We start from the raw sequence: 19,552 nt of genomic DNA on the forward strand, positions 1-19,552 counted from the left end.
TTGTTGAAGTTGATGTAGCTGTTAAGTCTCAGTTTGCTTTCTGGATATTTCAAAAGGTGCAAGGACTAGACCCATCTCAAAGTTGCCAACATAGCTATGAACAATTCATCACATTTACAGCTTAAATATTACAGCCATGTTTAGCTTCCTCAGGAAAAAAACACAAAGAAAAGGAAATAAACTTTCCTACTGCTGAAAAAAAAAAAAATAATTCATACCTGGTTAACCTGAAATGCTACCATGCCAGCACTGCTCTTTCTTTTTTTTTTCTTGGGGGAAAATTTGTTATCTTCTTCTACATCTATACATCTATAGAATTACTAATCAGTTCAGCCACAAATGGAGAGTTATCCATGTGAAGGTGATGAGAAAGATCTTCCTGAAAAGTTCTGCTAGGAGATAAGTAGATGGCTCTGTGAACTCACTCCACAGTAGTGCAGATAAAGCAAACTACTTTTCACAATTGTCTAAATTAGAGAATGAAATAGATACATTTACAAGAAAAGAAACCGTATCAAACCTTTCATGTTTTAAAATATAGTAACATCTAGTGGGGCACAGTAGCAGTCCAGTTTCCAGTTTGATAATCACTGTGTAAGTGGTAACATGTGACAACTATCACAACAAGCGAACAGCTAAGACAAACTACAGAGTCACAGAGAGATAAAATGAGGTGCCAGAAACAGACACCAGGATCTGTGGATGCCTATTCCCTCTGCCATATACCATTCTACTTTCTATATACGTTACATCTTAACACTTGCTATAATCTTTAATATATTGAGGACACTGTAATAAGAAATGCCTATGTGATCTACAGTTCGAGTGACAATAGAGACTTTTTTTAGTGCTGTAGGATAAAACCTATTCTGTGTGGTCGTTGTAACGCATCAATATCAAAAAAGCCAGAATGGTAAAACCCACAAACTGAATGATCTCAGAAGCAGGCCTATGCATTTATGATTTTACATTAAATTGTCTGTAACAATTGCCTGTCATTAAATGGTAACAATATAGAGGTACTGGGAAAGAATGCTGGATCACAGGGAGCCAGATTTTTCATAAGCAAAGGAAAAGAAAGAATTTACTTATTCACCTTTTCCATTGTTGGCCTTCACTGGGTGAATGTGGCAAATGACAATTAAGTATGGTGGCTGATAACAGCACCCCACAAAGGAAGGAGCTCTTTACCCCCCACCTACAGAGCTCCAGAAAGAAGATGGCAAGGGATAATTCTTCCTCCCTAGAGCTGGGCACCCTCTGTGCACCTCACACCTGAATGGGACTGCAGCACAGACGCCAGTTTCTAATCCTCCAGCGGGGAAGAGGAGGCACCGAAGAAATCATAATAAACCAACCCAGAATGGGGATGTGTTCATGTGTTTACATGTATTTGTTTTAAAAAAATCTATTAAGTCTTGGACACTCTCTAGACAACAGTAGTGATCTACATTATTTTAGAGTTGCAAGTAAGTTTTCAAGGGTAATGTATTTCATATGTAGAGATAAAAAGATAACATTCCTTCATTTATGCCTGCTGATTTCTTTTCACTATCATACCACATTTAGCAAAATGGATAAGGCAGAAAGGATGCTGGTGTATTTTTATGTTAATTGATGTATTTTAATTTCAAATAGCAATTTTGAAGCTCAGATAGCTTCCCCAAAAAGTGGTGCCAGCGTAAAACTAATGAATTTTAATTCTTTTCAGTATACTTCTGCTTTCATGAATTCTTTTTGTTGTATTCTGATGTATGAGAATGCATCAGTGCGCATTCAGAGCATGCAGCCCACAGATCTGATTTTTACAGAAATCCAGTTTAACTTTTTTAGCTACATAATAAAGCTCACTTCATAAGTATGTTATTTTTAATGACCAATTGAGTAATACCTAGAAAAATACACACTTCAGGAAGGTAGACCAACTTCTCAAAGACTTTTTTAAAACAACACGTTGTAAGTGACAAGTAAGCTTTCTGCACAAAGGGTGTGCTTAATTTTTGTAGCGCTATCATGCTACTCAGAAACATTTTAAGGATGTGCCACTCTTGTCCCAGAACAGCTGCAGCTAATAACTTACCCTTGCTGCAGTTACGTTACTTAAAGCAGTATGATGTATCCCTTAGGTAGTTAACTCCAGAAATTCACTGCATTAACCCTGCTCTTCTACATCTTGGAGTGCCTTGGAAAACTCTCAGCTCCTTGGGATTTTGCCCGTGATGCCGCAAAACAAAAATCTCTGTGGACCCTACAGTGTGCCCACAGCTGCTGGAGCTGGTCTGGTGATTATATTCTAATGCCGATGGTGAGGAGCACAAGAAATGGCAGTTTTTTTAATACACGGTCCATATATTGCACCGGTCTAACCCCAGCCCAAGAGGATTTTAATAACTGTTCTTAGCTCACAGCCCCACTACACACAGCTTCACTGGCAAAATACTGGCCTGCTGTATTTACTTGTATACACTATCAAGAATAGGGCACAATAAGCCAGTTCTGTCCTTTGTGTAACACTTCCCACAGCATTAATATAAAATTAATGATGTTGTTGAAAGGGTTTGCTGTTACCCATCAGAACTGATCCTGAAATGATGCTTCTTTTTACTCCAGAACTGTGGCATACCTGGGTGCTTGTATAAAGCAGCAGCACTGGCCATAATTTACTGCATTGCAGTAAAATCAACAATGCAGCATTCCGCAGAGCCAGGCAAATACTCATATTTGATTTGCTAGGTGAATAGAGAGAGAAAAAATGCTCTGGGGAAAAACAAAATTAATCACGTTACTGTATTTCTTGTTTGTAACCCTCCAAGACTTTCACTGTGTAAACGAAACACTAGTACCTCTTGAAACCAAATGTTGTTCTGAAACCTGATTTGAAACCATTTCTTTTACAAGTAACAAAGTGAATCACAATGTTTTTTCTTAAAATTCTTTCTTTTGAGGGAAGGAAAAAAGAACAATTTTAGAACTTAATGGTAACTCATAGGTAAGTTCCAGTTCAGCAGAAACCAAATTTCAAAGTAAAAATGTTAGGTGTAAAAAAAAAAAAAACCAACAAAAAACCAAACAAACATCTAATTCCTTCTAAGGGAAAGTTCCTATAGCTGGAGAGAAAATTCAGAAATTTTCAGTAGTTGAGAGTAGACACAAACTTAGGATATTGCTATCCAGCTATATAAGGCCATAGTACTATTTATTTTAATTAGAAAAATATACATAGTTTAAGCTATCACAGCTTAGGAAATGTAGAAGTTGTAAACAGACCTCTCTGGGTTTCTCTATGAAAACTTGACATTTCATAAACGTTTTCTGTGTCTGTTTACAATTTACCACCCTAAATTTAGCTCCTAGTAAAACTATGTTTTTTTTCCCCAGGTGATCTTCTGACACTGTGACAGATTGTTATTTTGTTCAGTAAAAGTTTGAAAATTGAATAAATATGGTTTCTTTCTAATTAAAAGATGATAAAGAGAATTGTTCTAGTATTAAAATAATCTACTCCCAGCATAAGTTTACAGTTTGTTGTTCCCATCTGAAACATAACGGTAAGAAAGACAACTCATAATTTCTCAGTTTAACGGCAGTGTTGAATATGTAAGAAGAATGCAGATGAATGTATGCTTGTTTTAACTAAACCATGCACTCAATACGAAAAGTGGTACACTTTGTGGAGTGAGCATTCATCTATACTCCAAGATTTCAAAAGTTAGGCAAATAAAAAGTAGGTTTCAGAATTTCCTTAAATGCCAAAAAAATTAGTTATCTGCACGAAGATGGTACGAATTCAGTAAAATCAAGTTTGTTATGGCCAAGAGGAGATTTCCTTCTAGAATAAAAGACCTTTTATACAGAATATCAGCACCATAAATTTTAACGTAAGAGAGAGATGAATTTACCAGTTTGAAATACATAAAAATAGAAGAGTGAAAAATGAAAAATAGAAACCTTAGCCAAAGATGTTTTGGTTTAGGGTAGGCTGTGTGAAATAACATTTATCAGTTAGCCACTGCACTGTATAACAACTCTACATTATTGTTCTAGGTACCTGGGAATAACGAGACCTCTCACGTATCCTGTAAGGCAGAATGGGAAGTGTATGGCCAAAATGATCCTGAGTGTATGGCTCTTATCTGCCTCTATCACTATACCCCCACTCTTCGGCTGGGCCCAAAATGTAAATGATGAAAAGGTTTGTTTGATCAGTCAAGACTTCGGCTACACCATTTACTCCACAGCAGTTGCATTTTATATTCCAATGTCAGTGATGCTCTTCATGTACTATCAGATTTACAAAGCTGCCAAGAGGAGTGCTGCTAAACACAAGTTTGCTGGCTTTCCCCGGCTGGAAGAAATGGAAGCAATTTCTATGAACGGAGTTGTAAAACTGCACAAGGAATCTGAAGAATGTACTAATTTTTCACGACTCCTAAAGCATGACAAGAAAAACATTTCCATCTTTAAAAGAGAACAGAAAGCTGCCACTACACTTGGGATTATTGTTGGGGCTTTCACCATCTGCTGGCTGCCCTTCTTCCTCCTCTCAACCGCCAGGCCCTTCATCTGTGGTACAGCATGCAGCTGTATCCCGCTGTGGGTTGAGAGAACATTTCTATGGTTGGGTTACGCAAACTCTCTCATTAACCCTTTTATATATGCCTTCTTCAATCGGGACCTGAGGACAACTTATCGCAACCTCCTGCAATGCAGATACAGGAACATCAACCGGAAACTATCAGCTGCAGGGATGCACGAGGCTCTGAAGCTTGCAGAAAAGCCAGAATTTGTTCTGTAAGGTCACTCATCCTTTACTATGATAATTTATGTGTTTTTCACCTTAGCTTTTTCCTCACAGATTTGAAAGAAGAATGATAGGAAAAATCAGGCTTCTTGAGCACTGTTAATGCAGTCATCAAGAAACTGGAAGGTACCAAGGTTAATTCTTGTGCAGCCCACTAAGTCCTAGTGAGCCTGGATAAATAAGAACACCATCTAAAGAATCTGGGTGTAAGGGAAATACTAGAAAGGGGGAGGGTAAAAGGTCTTGCAGGATGTTTGAGTTGCTAGTGAGGAAATAGCAAAGTTGGCCTAAGCCATTTGTTTGGCCTCTGGCCCCAAACAAATGTTTGGGTCTGAATGGTGGATGCATCTTGTATCCTAGTGATTTTTTGCTGTAATAAAGACCTGAAAATGGTGAAAAGTTCAGTATAATTCACTGCTTTCCACTTTGTTACTATAAAAAAAAAAAAAAGGCAAAAAAAAAGCTGGATCAAAGAACTTCTATTGCTTAAAAATACTCTTTATTATAAAAAAAGCGTATGCCCATTAAGCATTAATTTACTGGATTGCCTGGAAATAAACTACTTTGTGAAATACAATGGCACTGGAAGAGTACATTACACTTCCAATGTGAATGTAAAAGTTTGAGTAAAGTCACATGGACCAACATCTGCTGCTGCATACAGTCATGCAGCACAATTAGCTGCAGTGCTGCTATGCCAATTACACCAGGTAAAGACCTTGTGCTATACTTCTACATTTCTAACATAAAAAATATATCTGATTACAATTTATTTCAGAAGCTGTCTGGTCTTTATCCATCTTTTCTTTCTTTTCTGTTGATGTATGTCTAGTCCATGTTCCACTTCAGTAGTTAATTTATTGTCTATTTGAAAACTCTTCTAGCTTCTTGGGATTTCTTTTCTTTCTGAAGTCAGTAAGGAAAAAGTAAGTGTAAGACTTTATGAAATTCAGAGGTATCTGGTCTTTATGTTTAGAAATTGATTTTGGTCATCGCTTCTGCTTAAAATGGTTTAAAGCCTTGCCTTGTGTAAGAATCAAGATAATTTACTGTTTCTAATTCTAGTTGTTTCCCCTACCACTGCAGCTCACCCCAGGATTGATTCTACTTCTCGTGACTCTGGTAACAAAGCTCTTCCCTCAGTGGAACAGGGTCAAATATAACAATATTTGTATTAAAATTTAATATCAACAAATGCATTAATTATATTAATATATTAATACAAAATATATTAATATAAAATGCACTTATGTAATATATTAATATAATAACCTGAAATAATAATAAACTTAAAGCAAATCATAAGAAGATGCTTTTTTTGGACTGAGTTTGCACTGCACACCATGTTCCAGATGAAGCACAGGGTACGTTAGTGAATGAGGACTGTTTCAGAGCTCGGTCTGCTTTTTCAGATATTGGGATATCGATGAGGAGACACATTCATTATCAAATTGCCTCAGCAGCAAATCACAGTTTAGGCTAACTTCTGTCCCTGCTTTCTCAAGTTTGAAGCCAACATGACTTAAATGAATTCAGCGATGTTAATTTGGACTAAGCAGTGAGAAGTTTGTGCCAGATCCTTATTCAAAGCATACAGACATTGTTGCAAACACCTGAGCTTTGAAGTGGCAGATACACAAAAGCTGGATCGATGTGCTATGTGTGCCGAAACAAGCTTAAGTCATTTTAGATGGATTTATACACTAGGATACACACAGTAGGAAGTACATTTTGGCCTCATTTTTAGCGAAGGTTCATAGTTTTGTAATAGTAAGAGACAGGCTACATCTCAGCTTCAGAAACATTTTCTAAACAAGATTCAAATACATTTGGAACAGTCCGATTTCTTTTAAATATTCCAAAAGTATTCTGTGTAGAAGGACAAGAAGAGGTTTTGGCCCAGATTATCCACAAACTCTGTAGTACGGAGTAGAGCTCATGTTAATTCAAGCATATTTTCCATGTTTGACATGAAATTAATGTTTCTGGCTTTGTTACCTATCAGAGTGGCCTTTTCTGAGTTCCTAGCCTAAGTGAGGAGTTTTCACAGGCGTTCTGTATTCTTTTTTTCCCTATGTGAGGATATGTATTGGATTATACAAATAAACGTACCTGTGAAGATTCCAGGTGGGATTACAAAACTCTGAAGGATTTTGAGAATTCTGACAGAAGGTTCAGCCATTTTTATTCTGCAGGAAAGCCTGAGAAATTGTGTTTTCTTGAAATAAGATTTTTTTAAAATGAAATACTTGTCTTATGAGTCAGAAATTGATATTTGCCCAACTGTCACTAAAGGCAATTGCTTTCCTCAGGGAAAGCATCCTGCAGTACTCCACCTCTCCTCTGCCATATGCTTCAGGTAATGAGAGCCCAGGAAAGAAAAACAGCTGTTATGGGCTGTGGTCAGTACTTGAAGTTTTGGAAGATAAACAGACACTTTTCATCTCTGGGTATGTTTGGAAAGAAAAGGAAATGAAAAAGGAAAAAGGAAAAGACAAAGTTTATGCATACAGCCAAAACAAAACACAGCTATGTGGCAAACAGAAGCTGTTAGATGGAGTTGTATTTGAGGGGAAAAGTGAAGAAATTGAGAAAGTTAGAAGAACGTCCCATGACCCAAGCACACAGGTAACATGGCACTGAGAAAAGGAGGAAGCTCTCAGAGAGAACTTTAACTGAAAGAGGCTTAGGTAAGAAGCACAAGGCAATAATTGCTTGGGTTCCAGAACAGGACATACTACATTTTAAAAAGATAAATAAATACAACTGTATCAAAATACCTAACTGCAGCAGTAGTGTTTTTTTAACTGAGTAATTCACTACTCATCTGACAAAGGGGTAACATATAAATGGGTGAATGAGAACTCTACATCATCCTGTGTGCAGCCTGGCACGTGCTAGTACCAAACCCTAGATGAGATCTCACTCTTGGTCTGTGTGTCCTTTCACATGTTTCTAGGAGAAAGCAAGAGGGGTGAAAAAAATGGTGATAAAAACCTCCCAGAACAAGCCAGAGTACAGGGAAGCCAGCATAACACTAAACCAAACGAAGACAGTTAAGATATCGGAAGCAAGACCTGGAAGCAGTTCTAAGTTTCAGACTTGCGATTGGATAGGTACTTTTGGAAAAAGTTCTGCCTTTTGGCAACAAGGGTACATATGCAAGATTTTGAGGATGAAGATGCAAACCTTTCTGAAATACATTTGTACAATCCCAGTGAAAACACTTGCTGCCTCATTGCTTAAAGGGGAGCTAGGCTCTGCAGGTCAGCACTGCTCTGGGTTTAATCAAAGTATTTTGGCTTTTTAAATTTTTTTAAATAACAACATGAATGGAATCTTGATTTTATGTAAGATCCGTTGAGATGTCAAAGCAATGAAATCTAAGCCAATCTTTCTTTTTAAGAAACAGTGCATGTTGTCTAAATCCACAAACAGTAGCCACAGCAGGAAAGGCTGGAGTTGGTCCTTAGGTGCACAGGGCAGCATAGACTGGAAAACAAGAAAGCGTGGAAAAAGCTATCCTAGAGAACAGGATTGCCCATTAACTGTAGTGCAGAACTGGCTGCATAAGCCCAGCTTAATTTTTTGTCTGAGAAAACTGAATGCAGCATTTGCTGTTAGCTACAGTAGCCACATGCAGTACTTCCAATTAGAAAAGGCTTAGTCATATTGCTGTACATCCTAGACTGTATTTCTACCAGCCAGTCATTCCAAAATTGCTTTCTAGCTGCTATGAGATTCCTGGCTGGTGATGGTGACAAAAAGGGGACCAAATTTTGCTTCCATTTACTAGACTGACAAGATTTTTAAAACAGTTGTGCCTAGTTTATGCACACATTGCACTCATGTTTGCTTTCCAGGATCTCATGAGGCTGTTTAGACTTTTTGTTTCCTCTATAGCTCTTACTTGGGAACTCACCTCTCCTTATTCAGGGAGAAAGGAGTCACCACAAAGCATTTTTTACGTTGGGGCTTTTTTTTTTTTTTTTTTTTTTTTTTTTGCTTTTCTGCTTGGCATTTCTAGGGAAACGTAGCTAACTATACTGGTTCATGGGATGATCACTCAGCTGTACCACACCCTAAACACTGGGAAAAACAAAGTTATACTGGGAAATGCTCAGGCAGCAATTTCAGAGGGATTACCCTATTTTGTGCTAGGAGCTGAGGAAATCAGGCAGCAGTTGTGCAGCTGCCAACAGCATCTAGACTACCTCTTCATCCAGCACAAGCAGCCACTCAGAGAGTCTTCAGCTGCAGCCTGAGATCTTCAGTTGCTGCCAAGAGTTATCTAGAAATCAACATAGGGGGATGCCAGTCAGACCTTCTTCACTTTATGTGTCTCTTTGTTCCCCTCTAAAGTGTATGTAAAGCTCCTTGAGAGCAGCCGCTGAGTGAGGCAGTTTGCTAAAAGGAGTTTTAGCCACCGCCGTGCCAGAGAGCCTTCTCTGAACCCACCTTTCAGTATCACAAACACATTTTACTGAAGATAAACATCACCTGTGGCCAAACTAAAAGCCAAAGAGCAAAGCTTTGAAACAGACACATGCAAAAAACCCCTCTAACACAGCTCATTAAGTGGTATTAGTATTATCCTATCTGTGATTTATCCATAAAGGTAACACTAGCTATCAACAGATCCCAGGTGAGGCAGTCCTGGATGAGCCTCCTTTAGCTGAAATAGTCTTTCCATAGCATGGCTCATGCCAGTAATATAGCAGCCAGTGTAAGGGTTGTGCTTTATCAGGAAGTCCCTTGCATCCTTTTAGTCTCATCCTGCTCAGATGCCCCATGTTTATGTCATTTTTCCTCAGTAAACAGGGCACAAAACAGCTTACAGTAAGGGCTCTAGATGCGTAGACTTAGGCTGAACAATTCTCAGTGTAAGCAATGCCCTTGGAGGGGAATTTGAGATAATGGTTTTGTGAAGAGTTTAGTTTGGCTCGTTTCACAGCCTTCCCTGCCCACCTTGCAGCCTCCCACCTCTGTTTCTTTCTATCGAGTTAATTACTGAGTCAGATCTGTAACTGTTGCTCGGAGGGTCTCAAGTGTCATACGTATAAATATGTCGTCGTATAAATACGACTGTATTTCTTCATTGCCATTCTTGCTGATAACTGCCTCTGTAAACATAATGCTAGCCTACTGGAAACCAGTCTCTGATTTCACAGTAGCAATTAATCTGCAGGAGAACCAGGCAGTAACAACATATAGCATTCCCCACGGTATTTTTTCCACCTCATTCAAATAAAACTCAAGTGGGTTTTTTGCAGTATCAAGATATAGTGAAAACTGTACTCCACTTGCTCACTCAGTAATGCTTTTTTGAGGGAAACCGCCTGTGGTAGAAACCTTGTTCCCAACATTTTCTCCCACCTCCTGCAGTCTACCGGCCTGTAAGTTTAGTGCTCAAGTACAGTATTGACGCTTACCACATTCCTCTGTTTAGCAAGAGACTTACTAGGTAGTAATAGAAACAGCCGAGTAATAAAATGTGGATTTATGTTAATATCTCATTTTTATATGTCCATTGCTTCACATTTCAGTTTCGTTAAAAGAAAAGCAATGTCTTTCATGCTCTGTTCAGATGATTAACTAGCTAGCACCACCTGCAGAAAGGTATGTCAAATGTGGGAAATAAATCTACTACAATGAGAAATAAAGAAGGGAATTATTTATCAAATTAATACTATAAACAATGCAGACAGAATCCATTCACTCCCTCCCCCCTGCTTTATGGCAGGAAAATGGATTTCTAGGCAGCCCCTGCTCCAGACACTGGAGTCAGCACAGCATCATTAGAAGGATATTATTGAGGTAAGTTTAGAGGTCACTGACCAAGATGCTGTAGGTAAAGAACTGGAAGGTGTTTTGAAGCAATGTCATTTGTTCTGTTGCTTTCACCTAGTTATCAATTTAGCTTTCCATATTATTTTTCTTATCTTTCAGGAAAAACTATTCAAAGTATAGTAGTCTCAGAAAATGTGCAAGATCCATGTATCATCAAATCCTGTTAGCAGTTTGCTTAGGAATCCATTCTCATCTTTTAAAGCATTGTTTCTCAGGAAGAACCAGGGAGAGGGAAGGGAGAAAATTCAGAGATGTGGGGAATGGTCTTAATGTACAAATTATTAAGACTCTTGCCCCTTATTTCAAAGGGTGAGGAGGTAGGAAAGGCGAGGACTGGATTATTTTTATTTTAAGAGAAGGGCTCAAGTAAATAAATTTGAAAAAAGCCAAAGAAACAGTGCATTAGAAGAGCAATCTTTGCAACATGCAAGAAATACAAACTTTGCAACATGCAAGAAATACAAACATATTATCCCTCTCCACAGATTTTAATTCTTTTAAGTAGTTATTGCTGCTAAAGAGTGGGTTCAGCATGAGTTTGAAGTGAATCAATACCGTTTTCTATAGCTGCTTTCTAAATGTTTTGCCAAATAGGCCTGTTGTTGTTCCCCACCCTCGCTATTCTGGTCCCCCTCTCAGCTGCCCTGCTGCATTGCCAACCCCCTTCCTGTGCAGTGGTATTTCCAATAGGGCAGAAGAGCTCGTATTTACTGAAAACTGAAAGATGCTTATAATCCCCAGATTATTTTTTCTCTGCTGCAAGCAAATAAAACCCCGCTGAGATATTCTTTTCTTAAAGATATATTAATATATCGTTACTGTACAGGGTAATATTTTTGATGATTTGTAACTTCATGACTTTCTTGATTGAAATTATTATTTCTGTCATTTGTGATCTTTCACATAGAACTAGTCAAGTTACTTCAGCAAAAAAAAGCATACAGATGTATCAAAGTTTCCAGAAGAGACCAATGCACTTTTATAAACCAACATACCAGACTGAATAAATATTTTGCTTTTAGTTTTCTATCTACTTAATCAAAAACAATATTTCATTAAGTCAGTAGTTGTGTGGTCCTGCTAGTTCCAGAAAATTGTGTTTACAGTATACTTATTTTTACTTTCTGCTGGAGAAGACAAAGAAAGCCACTGTAGTACACTTAGTTCAGCGCTTCTGGATAATCTATGTTTTAAAGCATGGAAAAATATAGCAGAACGCATCTGGACAAACTCAGTGATGTCTCAGAAAACTCTACATCTTTAGCTAATCTAACCAGGGTTTTGTCAGGTCTGTGATAAAACAGCAGAGATTCTTCAGTCAAATCAACCATTGTGAAGATGGTTGCAAGGAAAAGATAAAATAGGCAAATTAAATGAACATTTAATTCCAAACAATAGTTGCGAAAGCAATACAACCCCACCCAATAAGTAAAAATGATGATATTTTTGTAATCTCAACGCTTAAACAGCACAATGACGAAACATTACAGCTGTGTCATAGAAATCCAGAAATTAATACCTCAATAGTATGTGTTTCCAAACAGAGTAAGAGCTACTTAACAACAACTTTAGAGACTGTTTTCCTTGCATATTTAATTAATAGAGACTTTGACGAAGGAATGCTCTAGCACGTTGCTGTGGTTTTGCAGTCCAGTAAAATAATTTTACCCTAGCATATGTTTGATGTAAGGAGGATGCACGTCTTCCGTATACTGATGTACTATCAAGGACCTACTAAAGGTACTTATTGCCTCTCCAAGCTAAGGACATTAAAGAACCCCAGTATTTATCCTGAGAAAGAAGAAATAACAGAAATATTTAAAAAGTAAAATGGGAACTAAACAAGCAGACAGAACTTGAAACCTTTTGGATACTTCATTGTGAATGTGCAGAGAGCCTTTCTGTTCCTTACAGAATACTTAGAGTTTTTCTTAGCTTGTATACAGCAGATACTTTTGTGAAACTCATAAATTGTATTTCTCTCTTCAAACAAAGCAGTAAATACAGCAAGACAAAATCATGCTAAGGACCTTTAACTTGCAATTACCGAAAAAAAATATTAAATAAATAATCAAATGTTCAACTGGCCAGATAAAGTTAATGCTGCAAAACAACTACTTTTTTTTTTAAGATTAGTCTTCTCTGTCCAAAATAATCCTGTCAGCCCAGAAAACAGGAAAGATCATGAGCATCAAAATGGCTTGTAATTACAAAGATTTATAAAAGCAAACGTTTATCCATGATAATGAAATTACTCATTGTCTTTTGTCCATATATTTTCTGGCTGTTCCTCCAATGAATGCAATATATGAACAGAACATAACATTTCCTAAGGCAAATTATATAAGGTCCAGAACTTTATTCTGGCTTTAAAAACTGCCTAGAATTAAAATACATAATTTTAAAAAATCCTTGCTTTCCTTTATATCTAGTTTTGAACGTGGATATAATTACCTGGTCAGTTCTCAGAAATTCCTACCTACTTGTCTTTCTTTAATTTAGATCTATTTTGGCCAAGATGTGTTTTCATGTAATAAAATTTTGAAATGAGGGAGAATGCTAGTTTTTCTGTACAAATACTTGCTCCTGATCCATTTACTGTTGTGAATAATTCAGTAATTTCAACAGGGAGGTTATAATGAGACAAAGGAGTGCCTCACAGCATGCTGTAGCCAGGCAGAGATGGAGCTGGGGTGCCCTGGAAAGCTGCTTTGTAATCTCACAGATGTTTCTGTTACAACATTTCAGCCTGGTTACTGTAGAGGGTTGGTTCTTCCCTTCACCAAACTGGAAGAGAGGCAGGAATTTGCCCTAACTGTAATTAGAGCGATGGTGCATAAGTAGGATAAAATACAATGTCATTCCAGCTAGTTAAGATGTATATGTTTCATGCAAAGATTTTGCAGCAATTCCTTGCCTATAGATGGTTTTTTGGGGGAGAAGCCTTTGTTATGGCTCTGGCCTCTTACTCCCTCTCTTGCACACATGAGATCTCCATGGGCAGTGACACATGTAGGCTTGTGCTGCCACCAGAGGCTGGAAGGCTGGGCCAGATGTGGGGGGATCAGTAAAACCAGCTGCATTTTCTGAAGTCATTTTGGGCTTCTGCCACTGAATTGTGTAAAATGGCCTGGGAAAATTCCTTAGTTCTTGCAGCCACGCAAAATGCAATGAGTACAAAGGACTCGAAAACCACCAGAACCCTCCGCTTTCCCCTAGTTTCCTCCTTTGTACAAGACCTCTAAGAATTATCTTATTAGCCATGATCTAATTGCCTCTTAAGAAATGTTTCCATTTATTTCAGTGGTATCTGGATCAGGACTTATAGTTGCTCCAGGACATTTCCTATCTAATTCATCCACTTTTTTAAAAACAGGAGAAGTTCTGATTTCTCCAGGGAAAAAGAGTCATGACCAAATGTGCATCAAAGCAGCCAGTAAAGGTCAAGCCAGAACTGGAGAAAGGAAAATGAAGAATTGGCTTCTGAAGAACCAGATAGATTGGTGAAATGTACTTCATCTTCTTTTGATGGGAACATGCTAAAAATACTCAATGAGCTCAATATTACGTTAAATACATTTCCACCGGAAGTAGTCACATCTTGTTTGTTATGAAGAAATGTGCTGATACATACAAATGAAAATAGTTTTCTGCCTGAGAAAGCCAAATCATTTCAGCAATAAACTTGGCATATGGGGAGGAGAAAAATAGGCAACTAAAACTCAAAGGTGAAGCACTGTACAGATTTCCACCACATTAAATAATGTAGAAGAGCATTCATTTATGTTTATCATGCTTGTGGATTGTAATATTGGTATTAATATTCAGGGATCATCAGTGATACCAAATGTATTTTGTTGTACTACAAAAAGAAGTTTTCGAGCCAATGGTGGCTCGGGGATGCTTTCAGGGCTCGTGTTAAAGAGATGCTATGCACCTGCAATGGGATTGAGAAAGGCAACAATAAAAGACTGATTTTTGTAAAAGCATCCTGTTGTACTAAGTAAATGTCTGTTTACTTGTTAACATACACATGCTTTGTTCTCCATAACCTTTTAAAAAAGCTGCCATCGAGTTACTGTCTGACAAAAGTTAAGAGACAGAATTAGAGCGCACACCTGTTACAACACAGTTAATTTACAGATACGATTGCTTTGCTTTAATGTTTTAATTTTCTTGACCTGCCAATTTATAAAAAACAATTCTATCTCATTTTAACTCAAACAACTATAAAAGGCTGGAGAATTTCCATAGCACTTTGCTTTTTGTCCTACTGCCTAGCCAGACTAGACTGAGAAATACATGTTAATTTTTAAAATGTGTTTAAGAACTGTTATTTATGCCAATGTCTCGTTATAACTAAAATAAACCCCTTTGACTTGACAAAACTTAAATAGGTAAGTGTTAATGACCATTTGTCCCGGGGAAAATTGATTCAAGAGATCATGCCTTTGAACACTTTTGGGTTTTTTGAGCTTATTATATTCATTTCTTCTCAGTTTCTAAACTATACATGGTTAAAAAATCCACAATGCAGCAGGGTATAGCATTCGTAAATGCTATCTTCTTTAAATCTTTACATCTTGATGAGCACTTGCCTTATTTCCATAGCCATATGATTTGTGCTAACTTGGTCTCCTACTTGCAGTTTAACCAAAATGCTGCTGGTAAATCGTCCACTGACTACACACACCATTACAGCTTTGATTTCCTGTGTTTAAATTAACATACAAGTTCACAATAGTTATCTAAATAAGAAGCCAGGCATCGACCAACACAAGACAACTCATTACTTATCAGCGAGAGATGACTACAGAATGCAAATCAATCCATGCTAAGTCTATGTAAAACCTAGGACGGAAAGCCTAGCCCATTTTCTGCTCACTGTCTGACACCCTAAGCTGACGTCTGCAGTTAGGCAAGAGAGCACCAGGGTAGCGTATTTTCATTGTATGAGGTCAGCAAGACTCTTTTCAGTATTTCACTGATAAAAATAATCACTGTGAACTCTGCATTTGAAACAAAATGAGTCTTATAATTTGCTTTATTTCCCAAAGGCAATGAGACAGCAACGCTTTTCACTGGGTTAGCTTTAAGTATTTAAGAGGAAATGGGACAATTATTGTCAATGGGCAATGGACCAGTTCTGGTTGGATTACACGAGAATATATTCAGGGAAACTCATCTGAAGTTAAAATTACACTGGCAAATAATACTATAACTGGATCTAATGAGAAAGAGAGATGATAGAGTCATAAATGGACAAAAAACCCCAAAACATTAAAAAGAAAAAAAAGTCTGTTTCTTCTTTTAAAAAACCCAAACCTTAAAATAAAGGGCAGTAGTCATACTCTGAAACTAATTTTTAAGCTTTATGGTCTCATTTGCGTGTCCATTATACAAAGGCAATGAAACAATTTTACTTAGATGAATTAGAGTTTCACTTCCCTTGTTCATGACATTGTGTCAAAAACTTCACAAGTGAAATGGAAAAATTATACATCATATGAATAATTAAAGTGGTTTTTTTTAAAAAAAAAACAACCAAAAAAATGCTACAGATGATACCTTTCTGTGAAAATTCATGGGATTTTTTAATACTGCTGTTGTAAGCTTAAGTGAAAATTTATGTTTTAGCAGAAATATAACCAAGGACAAGAGTCAAAAAGTGCTTTTACCTGTTAGGGATCTACAGTTCTAGATAGATATATTTATACATATATATATATAAAACACACATCCAGTCCCTCATATTTTAGAATGGTACTGCTTCATGAAAAGAAGGCAACAAATGTTATTACCTAATAAACATTTGTTTCTTTTAATATCTATTAGATTCCCAGAATCTTGCAGAAATTATGAGAATATTTTGGAATAAGTTGCAGCATCATGGGTCTATAAAGTTGCAGTTGTGCCTGATTTTTTCCTGAAGAGTTTTTCATCCAGGAGTTTTTGGACTTGTAAACAACACAAAGAACATTGGGAACTACAGAATACCGATACTTCATCATACAAGATGAAGCCCTTTTTTTTTCTTACTGTAACCGTCAGGTCTGTCACCTCTCTCAAAGCAATGCACAAACCCACACAATAACTAGAAGAATAACTCAAGGCTAAGTACATATTCAAGAGATGCATCATAGTACATATTCAAGAGATGCATCATAGCAAACAATGTATACAGTATTTTAGACGATTAGGGAAAAAGTGGGACTGATCAAAAGAAGTCTAGAGATTAGATGGCCTGCTGGGACGATGAATTGAGCTTTCAATAGTTTCTGTAGCCAGCAGCACAAAAGCTGCACACAGACCTGCCTTACACTGAGATAACGCAAGTCCCGGGCTGTAGGCATAAGACTAGCACAGTGAATAATGCCAGGAACAAGGCTCAGACTCTCAGTCTGAGAAGATGCCATTCTAGCTCCGTCACCAAACCTGTTCTGGGATGTGACAGTGAGCAGCTTGCGTTTTCAAAGGGCTGCCTTATGGTAGTTACCATTGCATTTATCAATTTTACTAAATAAAATTCAGTTCCCCAAAGTTTTGCAAACCCCTTGATGTTTCACTATGTGCCCCAGCCTGTCTTGTTCTCCATATGTATTCTTGGGGTCAACAGACATCCAAGGTATTTGGTGGACCAGAACACTTTTATTATATCTCTCCTGTTCTTCCCTCATTATCATTTTTTTGTCCAGGTTCATCTGTTCATTACAAACCTAAAGCTTTTTGCCTAGCTGCCCTCTTAATTCTAATGTAAAGTTCTTACTATATAAGGTAGCTTTATTCATTTGACAAAGTGATTAATTCACTTCAGACCTGAGCAAAAACTAAATACAATGACAAAAGAAGATATTTTTTCTTATTACCACAAGATGCACTGCTGGAAAAGTTGTGTGAAAGCACAAAAAATCATATCTATGTATAATATGAAAACAGTCAGATGTTCTTGATAATTATAATAGATAAAAGTGAATTTTATGTATTATTTCAGTCAGACGGGACTTTTAATATGCAAAACTCACCAGAGGATTGAGCTGAAACTCTATATATTTTAAGTAATTTATTTTTCCTTGATGAGATCTAGTAAAAGTGTAAAGGTGGTTAACATAAGAGACTACTTCCCACAAATAGCTTACCAAGAAATAGAAATACAAGGAAATTAAGTTCTTCAAGTTGTAAGTGGCCTGCCCTGAAAATGCTGAGTGTCTTTGGTTGCAATATGAGTCTTATTTTTAAAACAAAGAATTGTTGCCACTTGCATTGTAAATGATTCCAATTTATATAGCAGACCAATTTAGTAAAAAAGGAAATAGGGTTCTTCTGTATTAGGTACTGAGCTATATTATGCTTTTAAAATGTGTAAGCCCAGAGGGATATTAAAATGTTCATTTGGATAGTATTTAAAAGGTAATTACTTTTATACAATAAAATAAGAAGTCTACTGAATACTAATCCCTGTGTCATGTGCTTTCTTTGAAGTAATGCTATGGAAAATAGAGAATCCATTTGTTTAAATGATTTATTTCAGATTCATTGAAGACATTCTCATGTACAGAAATGTCTGATTTTTTTCAGCTTGACTTATTGAAAATCCTTACTGTATTAAAATTAACGTTAAAGAAAGGCACCTACACTTGTTGGATAGCACTGAACTGAAAGAGTGAGAGATTGGAAATTTGAATGATGCTCCTGAGGAACGTGTGGTTTGGTTTGTTCAGCACAAGCACTGCTGCAAAGAACACTGGCTCAGGCCCTGCTGAGCAGGTCGAGATTAATTGCTCCTAACCAAAAACTGATTTCAGCTATTCAAGCCTTTTAAGGGAAGGGAAAATGCTCAAAAATTTTAGTTGTATTTCAGTCCAGAGAAGGTTGCGCAGACCAGAAAGGATATTTTGTCCAATTTCTCAAATAACATAATCTAAATACAGATTTGGATTTGGTTCTAGTTCTATTTCAAGAAGTCATATAGCATATTGTCTAGGAAATCCTCTCATGTTAGTTTTGTTTGTTAAAAATGGATGACCTAACATTTCTTTTCAAAAAGTCCAAAGACCTTGGCTAGTGTAGTCAAAACTATTTTAATTTATAAAAAAAAATTAAAATGTTTGCATCCTACTTACATTCACACCCATTTTATTTGTCTCCTTGCAGGAGTGCATATATGAATACTATATAGCTTTGTTTTTTCCCTTCAAACTTTTTTTCCCATAATTTGCAGACCACTTCCAGAGTTTTTACTGATAATGATAATTCAAAGGCCACAGGCTAGGAAACACTGATCACAACCTCTCAACCCAACCATCATTTTGATAAACCAGACCTTTAGCATAAATACTTGACATCTAGATTATGCCTCTGATGCTCTATTCAATACACAGAGGGCATCCATCTTGAGACATCCACAGAAAACAGTAAATATTCAGACTTTTAATAAGATGCTTTGTTTATGCAAGTGTTTTCTTCCTTTTTCCTCTGCTGTCTCAACGCTGATATCAACATCTTCTCCTATAGTTGACTACCTAACTGAATTCTTTTGTTAAAAGCACAATGTATCTAATTTGGGTATTTACTCAAATAAGCAGACATGATTTCCAGCTGACTCAAAATAAACCAATAAGTGAGGCAGCCACATATGACCGTTTGACTACTTTTTCCAGCATATCATAAAAGAGATTTTTAGAAGACAGTATTTTGAAACTGCTCTCAAAAAATCACTTTTATGTGTAACCATGTGAGTTGTTCTGAGCAAACCGCATCCCTTACAGTTTCGATTACCAGATTCAGAAAAGATGAGAAACACAAACAGCAACACAAACCAGGCTGGGAAATCACATCAGAAAAAAGCTGGTGAGAGAAGTATTTGAGGCAGTAAATATATACATAGTTCTCCAGGACAAATGT

General features: G+C 37.0%; 1 protein-coding gene across 1 annotated transcript in view; it reads left to right on the forward strand.

Moving 5' to 3' along the window:
• The window catches only part of HTR7 (5-hydroxytryptamine receptor 7), a 39,500-nt gene extending 21,482 nt beyond the window's left edge, over positions 1-18,018 (forward strand). Inside the window, exons 2-3 of the mRNA XM_056353095.1 lie at positions 4,045-4,791; positions 14,028-18,018. Coding sequence (XP_056209070.1) covers positions 4,045-4,791; positions 14,028-14,064 — 784 coding nt within the window. The 3' untranslated portion in view covers positions 14,065-18,018. The remainder of the gene's footprint in view (positions 1-4,044; positions 4,792-14,027) is intronic.
• Positions 18,019-19,552: the final 1,534 nt, after the last annotated feature.

This window comes from Falco biarmicus, chromosome 9 (assembly GCF_023638135.1).
Source record: "Falco biarmicus isolate bFalBia1 chromosome 9, bFalBia1.pri, whole genome shotgun sequence".
Taxonomy (NCBI): domain Eukaryota; kingdom Metazoa; phylum Chordata; class Aves; order Falconiformes; family Falconidae; genus Falco; species Falco biarmicus.